Here is a 10,358-nt window from a genome sequence, read left to right as displayed (position 1 = left end):
TGATTTTCAAGAAAGAAATTTCTTAGCATTTTTGTCTTGTTTTCAGTAAAAATATCAAAAAATTCTCAAATTAAGATGCTTTTTCTTGATGAGCAAAACGACCCAACAAAATAAGTCATTGACAAAAAATCTGCCAATGGGGTAAGCAAATTTTTCTTGAATTTTTCTTGTATTTAGTGTTTATGGAAAATGTTCAAGATTTTTTTGCTTACCCCATTGGCAGACTTTTTTCTCATTTTATGCACAAAATTACTTATTTTCTTGGGTCATTTTGCTCATCAAAGAAAAAGCATCTCAATTCAAGAATCTTTAGATTTTTTACTGAAAACCAGACAAAAACACTTTTTTTCTTGAAAATCATTTATTGCAGTGTTTATATATGACTTATCTGTGTGCTTCATTATTTTTTCATGAACACAGTATGAAGCGCTGTCAATCGTATGCCAAACCATCAGATGGTGATATATCCCTAACCTTAAAGTCAAACAATTGAGTTTTACCATTTTGGTAGCCGTTTTCAGTCGATCTCCGGGTAGGGTGGCCATTCGTGCCAGTTCCGCCGGACACGTCCCGAACATGTTTTCGGGTGCATTCTCCGGAAGTCGCGTTGCTTGACCGCATATGTCATCAAGGTTCTCACATTTCAGTTAAAATACATTAGAAAATTAAGATTTATTTCTTTTAAGACATACAATCATTGTAGTTTCATTCTTACCTTGAAATGTAACGGTTGCTTTTCTGAAATTAAACCCGAAATATTAAACCTTGATGACATATGCAGTTGACCAACGCGACTTCCGGAGAACGAACCCGAAAACATATTCGGGACATGTCCGGCGGAACTGGCACGAATGGCCACCCTATCTCCGGGTTTGGCGGTACCACTTTTAGCATAGCTTAACATAATTCATTGAATCTGATTAGACCATTAGCATCGCACTCAAAAAAAACCAAAGAGTTTCAATATTTTTTCCTATTTAAAACTTGACTCTTCTGTAGTTACGTCTTGTACTAAGAACAGTGGAAATTTAAAAGTTTTGATTTTCTAGGCCAATATGTCTAGGAACTATACTCTCATTCTGGCGTAATAATCAAGGACTTCGCTACCGTCCCATGTGTGCAGCAGGCGCAATGATATTACGCAGTGCCCAAAAATAGTCCCAAGCTATTGAAAGTTACCAAGGGGACTTTTTTCGTCTCAAAACTCCGGTTTCACTGGCTACATGCAACGCTGCAGCCAAAGTTTCTAAAAATCTTTACCCTGGCAGGAGTTTTTATAAAAATTCGGTTTCAGTCACCTGATACCAAGTTTGCATATGGACAAACGGCCAAACTGCATAGAAAAGGGTATGATTTTGAAAATACTTGTGTATGTGTGGACAGGGCCTCAGTCTTTTATCATGCAGCTCTATGGAGTAACTTCTGGGAACATTGAGAGGCTCCATGATCCGCCATTGCCGTAAAACGGTTCCGATGGAGTGAATGGAGTTGACGCGACTCTTATTCTAAAGGGCTCTGCGATGGATGAAATCAAGTCATCAAATTTTCTCATTTAACGCGGCTATACATCACGAAAAGAAGACAAACATCACTTTTAGTGTTTTTACCAAAACAAGAAAGAAATACAAGTGTGAATGACTGAAACAATAAATCATCTCCTTAATAAACCATGACGTATTTGCCCGGTCTGTTTTCTCATAACAATGTTATGCTGTTTAAAGTGTGCCTAAAGTATTTTAACATGGCTCCCTGCACTCTGACTGCATAGCATACCTCAAGTGGTTTCGACCCTAAATATAGAGCTGGCTTTTTCCTACAATGTCAAATGTAACCTGACTCCATATGTTAAGTCACAGCTTGTCAGTTGCTGGCTGACCAGCTGAGTTCCTCTCACTTTGTCACACATCGCTCGATGGAGTCTGTAGGAGTGCTGAGTGGCCCCGCCGGGTCCGGCACCAACTTTCTGAGTCTGCCGGCATCCTGCCCTTGGGACGAGGATGATGAATCTCTGGGTCTAGATGGAATCAGGCCCAAAACTTCACCCACACCGAGGCGGCGAAGTTCAGTGTCTTCCGACGACTACCAGCCTCCTCCTTCCAGCAGCCGGAGGGTGTCTTTTGCCGACGCTTTCGGTTTGAGTCTCGTCTCTGTAAAACAATTCGACTCCAGGGCGGTAAACGTACAGCCGGACACTCTAGAGAGTGACATGAATGAAGCTAAGCAGTATTACATGGTTCCCCTCTTCGCTCTTCCTCAGACCGGCGAGGAGCTTGACCTGCGGGTTCACGAGCAGAAGATAGAACTGGAGAATTTGGAGTTGCTTCCCGGGACCACGACCCTTCGAGGAGTTGTCCGTGTGCTAAACCTGAGTTTCGACAAGATGGTCAATGTACGAACTACGTTGAATTCATGGAGAAGTCATTTCGATCTGTTGGCCGAGTACGTTTCTGGGTCAAGCAATGGAGAGATGGATTGTTTCTCTTTCAAGCTCACGCTGATACCTCCGTTTGGAGAGGAGGGTGCAAGGGTTGAATTCTGTTTGCGATATGAAACATCTTTTGGCACTTTTTGGGCCAACAACAATGGGAAGAATTATGCTCTGTGTTTCTATGAAAAGACAAAGGAGAAAGCCCAAAATGAGAGTGAAAACAGAAGAAAAAGCTGTTTGAAAGGAACCAGGTGAGAGGTCATGAAGAACTATCTATCTATCTATGGCAGAATAAACAATGGGAATAAATAAAATAAAGGGAAAGTAAACATATTGCGTTTTAAAATAATTTTTTGTCATGTTTCAGCTCAAACTTCTCTGCTTTGAGTGCTGCAACAACAAATAATGAAGAATTTCCTGGTAATTTACCTCCTGTAAACAAAAAATGATTTTCAGGAAAAAAAATTAGTATTTTTGTCTTGTTTTCAGTAAAAATATCAAAAAATTCTTAAATTAAGATGCTTTTTCTTGATGAGCAAAATGACCCAAGAAAATAATTCTAGTTTTTAGACCAAAATTATAAAATTTAAGTGATTTTGTGCAGAAAACAAGCAAAAATATATGCCAATGGGGTAAGCAAAATTTTCTTGATTTTTTCTTGAATTTAGTGTTTAAGAAAAATGTTCAAGATTTTTTTTGCTTAATTTAGGAATTTTTAGAAAATTTTATTGAAAACAAGACAAAAATACTACTAATCTTGAAAGTCACTTTTTGCAGTGAACAACTTACAAATAGACACTGCAAAAAATCACTTTCTTCGTATTTTTGTCTTGTTTTCAGTAAAAATATAAAAAAATTCTTAAATTAAGATGCTTTTTCTTGATGAGCAAAATGACCCAAGAAAATAATTCTAGTTTTTAGACCAAAAATACAACTTTAACTAAATTAGTGCTTAAAACAAGCAAAAAATCTGCCAATGGATTAAGAATATTTTTCTTGAAATAAGTTTACTTTTTCATAAACACTTAATTCTAGAAAATTTGTCTTATTCCATTGGCAGATTTTTTAGCTTGTTTTAAGCACTCATTTACTTAAAGTTTATATTTTTTAATCTAAAAACTAGACTTATTTTCCTAGGTCATTTTGCTCATCAAGAAAATACATCTTAATTTTAAAAAAATTAGATATTTTTACTGAAAACAAGGCAAAAATGCTAATTAAGAAAGTCATTTTTTGCAGTGGACTTAAAAATAGCATAACATTTTGATGTACAGTATGATGATATATATATACATATATATTGTTTTCTCAGATAAAATATTAAATTCTGGACAGGACACTGTCTCTGAATCTCAAAACTTTAATTCTGAGGAACACCAAAAGGAAAGCAAGGAATTACTGGTAAGTTTAAAATTACAGTTGCCATATTTTTCCGCTAAATAAATGCAGACTGGAAGTTCACTTCGCTTCAGGCACGTAACCGTGACAATTGAAACCACTTATAAGGGGGCGTGTACACCAAAGCGTTTACGCCGGCGAATTGTTTTCAATGACCGCACTGCACTTAAAAAAAAAACACTAAGCTCGTCAATGTCAATTCTCACTCGCCGTCCAATCCCAGTGGAGGGGCGGGACAAATATCACGACAACCAACCGGCGCATCGGTTAAGAAAAGGGTTTTACACTTTGGTGCACACGCCCCCTAAATGTTTAAATTAATTCGTAAAAAATAGATATTGAGTGCTGTTTAACTGACTGTTCTTTCGAAACGTCATGTAACCAATATAAGCTTTGACAAGTATCATCATACCATCAGGCTATGTACTGACCCAAACAAGACACTTGATATGTTGAGGTGTGGGTCTGAGGTAATCAAGTTGTTAAAAATAAGTCCAGAATCATGCAAAAGTAAGTCAGCCTTTTGTCCACTAATTTATTTATATCATTATACGTCTTGTTTCATCATAAACAGGTGGAAATAAGCAGAAATCGCAGTCGAAGGAACAGAAGAAAGGCTGCGCGGTTAGCAAAAGTCAAAGAGCACTTTGCTCGGAGAGAAGAGGAGAAACAAGGGACCAAGAAGACAAAAAGTGAAGTCACAGCTGAAACCAACATGCAGGATTATGAATTGCTGGTGAAGGAGCCATGCAGCCTTTCACAACAAACAACTGCTGGACCACCAACATGCAACCATATACCCTCAACAGATGAGTTTCTAAATCATGCTGAGCGTAGTGGAGATTCCTCTGTCACAGAACTAGAACAACATGTACAAGAAGCCGTAATCCAATGCGAGACAAATCCGTCCAAAGCACAGGCAAATTCATCCTTGGAAGATGACCAAACATTTTCAATCGATGCGCCTGTACCGGGACGCCAAAATACTGGCTTGTCCCCTGGCAAAGATGTTGAAAAGGCATGGAAGGACTTTGAGCAGGATGCTAAACAACGAATAATGAGCTCTGAAATGGATGAAGATTCAAAACGTAGTGAGGAGAAACCAGTACATAAGGAAAAAACTAGCCACTCAATGCCACAGTTATTTTCCCATAGCTATGCGTTTGGGACCATTGTAGCTCCGTTTTATCATCAGGTCTTTAAAAACATGGAAACTAAGAGGAGCGACTTAATTCAGAGAGCGTTTAAAGTAGACAGGACATTTAAGGAACTAGAAGATGGGGGTCTTAGAGCAGTCACGCCCCCTGAGAACGATCAAGCTCCTATGAGACAAAACACAGGAACTGGGCCTGAACAATGTGTATCTCAAACTCAAGAACAGATTACATCAGATGTGTCTATTGCAAATATTTCCAATGTGCCTTTCGTGCAAACTGAGGATTTGAACAATCTTCCCCAATCTCCAGAAGACCCCAAAATGCTTCAGACTTCAAGCATTAACTTGGATTTCTCTGATGATATATTACAGCCTGACTGTTCTGAGTTGAGATTAAACAATGAAAATCTTATTTTTTCAGCAGGAACAGATACTGAACCAGAAAGTGTGCATAAAATTATGAGCAATGCTTTGGAGAGCGGCCAAATAAGTGAAAGTAAAGAACAGATTGAAAATACACAAAAATGGGAAGTAGTTAAAAAAGAGGAAAAAGAAATGTGTGATATTTCAATGGACAAAAGGGTTGAGGAAGAAATCAAAAATCGAATGATGCCGATGGAGAGTCGGAAAGTAGAAGATCAAGATCAAGAGGAAGAAAAAGTTGCAGAAGAAGAACTGAGGCAAAACGAAAGAGCAATAAATAACATTGTAGATGAGCTAAAATACATTGATGATGAAGATGAGATTGATATGGACACTGTGGAAATTAAGAAACAACAGAATCAGCATTTAAATTTTGCGAACAAGCAATCAGATTTCCTGAATCAACATTCAGATTTAGTGAACCAACAATCAGATTTACTGAATAAGCAAGATTCAGATTCAGTGAATCAGCAATCAGATTTGGTGAAACAGCATTCAGATTCAGCGAATCAGCATTCAGACTCAGTGAACCAGCAATCAAATTTACTAAATCATCAATCAGATTCATTGAATAAGCATTCGGATTTAGTGAACCAGCAATCAGATTTACTGAATAAGCAATCAGATTCAGTGAGTCAGCATTCGGATTTAGTGAACCAGCTATCAGATTCAGTTAATCAGCATTCAGATTCCGTGAATCAGCATTCAGATTCGGTGAATCAGCAATCAGATTCAGTGAATCAGCATTCGGATTTAATGAATCAGCATTCAGATTCGGTGAATCAGCAATCAGATTCAGTGAATCAGCATTCGGATTTAATGAATCAGCATTCGGATTCAGGGAACCAGCAATCGGATTCAGTGAACCAGCAATCAGCTTTACTGAATCTGCAATCAGATTCAGTAAACCAGCAATCAGATTCAGTGAACCAGCAATCAGATTTAGTGAACCAGCAATCAGATTCGGTGAATCAGCATTCAGATTCGGTGAATCAGCATTCAGATTCGGTGAATCAGCATTCAGATTCGGTGAATCAGAAATCAGATTCAGTGAATCAGCATTCGGATTTAATGAATCAGCATTCGGATTCAGGGTACCAGCAATCGGATTCAGGGAACCAGCAATCAGCTTTACTGAATCTGCAATCAGATTCAGTAAACCAGCAATCAGATTCAGTGAACCAGCAATCAGATTTAGTGAACCAGCAATCAGATTCGGTGAATCAGCATTCAGATTTAATGAACAAGCAATCAGATTTACTGAATTCGCAATCAGAATTATTAAATCAGCAATCTGATTTGGTGAATCAGCAATCAGATTCGGTGAATCAGCATTCAGATTTAATGAACAAGCAATCAGATTTACTGAATTCGCAATCAGAATTATTGAATAAGCAATCAGATTTGGTGAATCAGCAATCAGATTTGGTGAATCAGCATTCAGATTCAGTGAACCAGCAATCAGATTTAGAGAATCAGCAATTAGATTTAGTGAACAAACAATCAGATTTAGAGAATCAGCAATTAGATTCATTGAATAAGCATTTGGTTTTAGTGAACCAGCAATCTGATTTACTGAATATGCAATCAGATTCAGTGAATCAGCATTCGGATTTAGTGAATAAGCATTCAGAATCAGTGAACCAGCAATCAGATTTACTGAATCAGCAATCAGATTCAGTGAATCAGCATTCAGATTTAGTGAACCAGCAATCAGATTCAGTGAATCAGCATTCAGTTACAGTGAATCAGCAATCAGATTCAGTGAATCAGCAATCAGATTCAGTGAATCAGCATTCAGATTCGGTGAATCAGCATTCAGATTTAATGAACAAGCAATCAGATTTACTGAGTCAGGAATCAGAATTATTTAATAAGCATTCGGATTTGGTTAACCAACCATCAGATTTACTGAATAAGCAAGATTCAGATTCAGTGAATCAGCATTCAGATTTGGTGAATCTGCAATCAGATTTAGTGAACAAGCAATCAGAATTACTAAATCAGCAATCAGATTCATTGAATAAGCATTTGGATTTAGTGAACCAGCAATTAGATTTAGTGAACAAGCAATCAGATTTAGAGAATCAGCAATTAGATTTAGTGAACAAGCAATCAGATTTACTGAATCAGCAATCAGATTCATTGAATAAGCATTTGGTTTTAGTGAACCAGCAATCTGATTTACTGAATAAGCAATCAGATTCAGTGAATCAGCATTCGGATTTAGTGAATAAGCATTCAGAATCAGTGAACCAGCAATCAGATTTACTGAATCAGCAATCAGATTCAGTGAATCAGCATTCAGATTTAGTGAACCAGCAATCAGATTCAGTGAATCAGCATTCAGATTCAGTGAATCAGCAATCAGATTCAGTGAATCAGCATTCAGATTCAGTGAATCAGCATTCAGATTTGGTGAATCAGCTTTCAGATTTAATGAACAAGCAATCAGATTTACTGAGTCAGCAATCAGAATTATTTAATAAGCATTCGGATTTGGTGAACCAACCATCAGATTTACTGAATAAGCAAGATTCAGATTCAGTGAATCAGCATTCAGATTTGGTGAATCAGCAATCAGATTTAGTGAACAAGCAATCAGAATTACTAAATCAGCAATCAGATTCATTGAATAAGCATTTGGATTTAGTGAACCAGCAATCAGATTTACTGAATAAGCAATCAGATTCGGTGAATCAGCATTCAGATTTGGTGAATCAGCATTCAGATTCGGTGAATCAGGTTTCAGATTCTGTGAATCGGCATTCAGATTCGGTAAATCAACATTTAGATTTAGTGACCCAGCAATCGGATTTACTGAATCAGCAATCAGATTTGGTAAATCAACATTCAGATTTAATGAATCAACATTTAGATTTAGTGACCCAGCAATCGGATTTACTGAATCAGCAATCAGATTTGGTAAATCAACATTCAGATTTAATGAATCAACATTCAGATTCGGTAAATCAACATTCAGATTTAGTGACCCAGCAATCAGATTTACTGAATCATAATTCAGATTTAGTAAACCAGCAATTAGATTTATTAAATCAGCAATCAGATTCAGTGAATGAGCATTCAGATTCAGTGAATCAGCATTCAGACTCAGTGAATCAGCAATCAGATTCAGTGATTCAGCCATCAGATTCAGTATATCAGCAATCTGATTTAGTGAATAAGCAATCAGATTTAGTGAATCAGCAATCAGATTCAAAGCATCAGCAATCAGATTCAAAGCATCAGCAAATAGATTCAGTGAATCAGCAATCAGATTTAACAAACCAGCAATCAGATTTAGTGAATCAGCAATCAGATTCAAAGCATCAGCAATCAGATTCAGTGATTCAGCAATCAGATTCAGTATATCAGCAATCTGATTTAGTGAATAAGCAATCAGATTTAGTGAATCAGCAATCAGATTTAACAAACCAGCATTCAGATTTAGTAAATCAGCAATCAGATTTAGTAAATCAGCAATCAGATTCAGTAAATCAGCAATCGGATTTAATGAATCAGCAATCAGATTTAGCAAACCAGCAATCAGATTTAGTGATTCAACAATCAGATTCAGTGAATCAGCAATCAGATTCATTACCACTAAATTATATTGAGTTAGACGATACAGAAGAGCAGCAGTCCACAGAAAAAAGCCTAGATGGTGATGAGGAAAAATGTGACTCCAGCAGTGGAGTGGACAAAACAGTTTCTTACTTGAATGAATCAACACAAAATAATGGACGTATGCAACAAAACAGAAATGAATGGGACCATCTAGAATTCATTGATGCAGAGAATGTGTGCTATGACGGTGAGAAACTACAGACTGATCAAAAACAAGAAGATGAGAATATGCAGGAAAACACAGAATGTCAGTCAAAAGACTCTATAAACAGAGACACTGAGAAGGATTTTGAAGATGTTGATGACAATACCTCCACAGAATCCCTGGTCGATGATGAGATGGAGCTCTACCTCAACTGCCTGAGGAATTCCCAACAGTCAGTATTCCGAGAGGGCTCGGTAAACGGAAGCTTCTGCAAAAGACCATCCGTGAGCAGAAGGAGGTCTATGTCCTTAGCCATGCCATCAATCTCTGAGTCTGTAGATGAAGACCAACAAAACAGTTACTTGGAAAATCTATCAAGCACAGAGGACATCACAGAGCTGGAGCGAGCTACGCTGCTTCTTTTGGAGGGAAATGAGCCTGTCGTTGGGTGTAATGTCTTATGGTGGAAAGAGTTTCTCTCTTACGATAACATTTCAAGAATTATTGGGTACAGTTTTCTGTTGATATTGTTTTTCGTTGCAGCGCATTATTATGACTTCATTGCATGTTTTGCCTTATATTTGCTCACGGTGTATTGGCTTTTCCGTCAAGGAGAAGAAGAAATGCTGAAAAGCTCTCGGAAAGGTGAAAGACAATTTTAGTAATTATTCCCAGTTTGGGAAACATTTCGGAATTAGTTCGATATTTATTTACCCAAAATTTGTTGGACAGCAAAAAGCTGAAGTATGAAAATGGATCTGTATTTTTTAAATGGCAAAGAAAGTAAATTATTTTATGGCACCTTGCAAAGAATTGGTTTAACACAATGTGTGAATACAATGTGGAATTGCTAGTTCACTTTGACGAAAACACATTCATTGCATTTGAAGGCATACTTCCCTGCTGGTGTAGCATTTTTAAGTTTGCTTAAAGTAACACAAAGCTTTTAATACAGAGTTTAGTATATAATGAGGGATTATATGAGGTGTATATATCTGTATGTAGTTGGGTTATGTGATGTTGGTGACTGGTATAGTAAAATGTAAAGGACCATTGGGTGAGTTGAAAAATATAGGTTCAGGTTAGATTTGAAAAACAATTTGTATACAATAAAATCAGTTTAGTTGAAATTGAATTGATTGACTGATTGATTGACAAGAGTGAAAAAGGGTTTGTTTGCA

At 37.1% G+C, this 10,358-nt stretch overlaps 1 protein-coding gene across 2 annotated transcripts; it reads left to right on the top strand.

Annotated features, from left to right (window-relative positions):
• The first annotated feature begins 1,912 nt into the window (after positions 1 to 1,912).
• LOC129434400 (uncharacterized) lies at positions 1,913 to 10,312 on the top strand. Of its 2 annotated transcripts, XM_073868762.1 has the most exons (4): positions 1,913 to 2,679; positions 2,796 to 2,848; positions 3,741 to 3,829; positions 4,401 to 10,312. In XM_073868762.1, the coding sequence occupies exons 1-4, from the start codon at positions 1,913 to 1,915 to the stop codon at positions 9,837 to 9,839; spliced, it is 6,348 nt and encodes a 2,115-aa protein (XP_073724863.1). In that variant the 3' UTR covers positions 9,840 to 10,312. The 2 variants fall into 2 exon arrangements, with proteins under 2 accessions (XP_073724863.1, XP_073724864.1); XM_073868763.1 differs by lacking the exons at positions 2,796 to 2,848; positions 3,741 to 3,829 and having other exon boundaries at positions 2,546 to 2,679.
• The last annotated feature ends 46 nt before the right edge of the window (positions 10,313 to 10,358 follow it).

The sequence above is a fragment of the Misgurnus anguillicaudatus genome, chromosome 6, assembly GCF_027580225.2.
Source record: "Misgurnus anguillicaudatus chromosome 6, ASM2758022v2, whole genome shotgun sequence".
Taxonomy (NCBI): Eukaryota; Metazoa; Chordata; class Actinopteri; order Cypriniformes; family Cobitidae; genus Misgurnus; species Misgurnus anguillicaudatus.
Note: the sequence above shows the minus strand (reverse complement) of the source record. Positions and strands in the feature narration are given on the sequence as shown.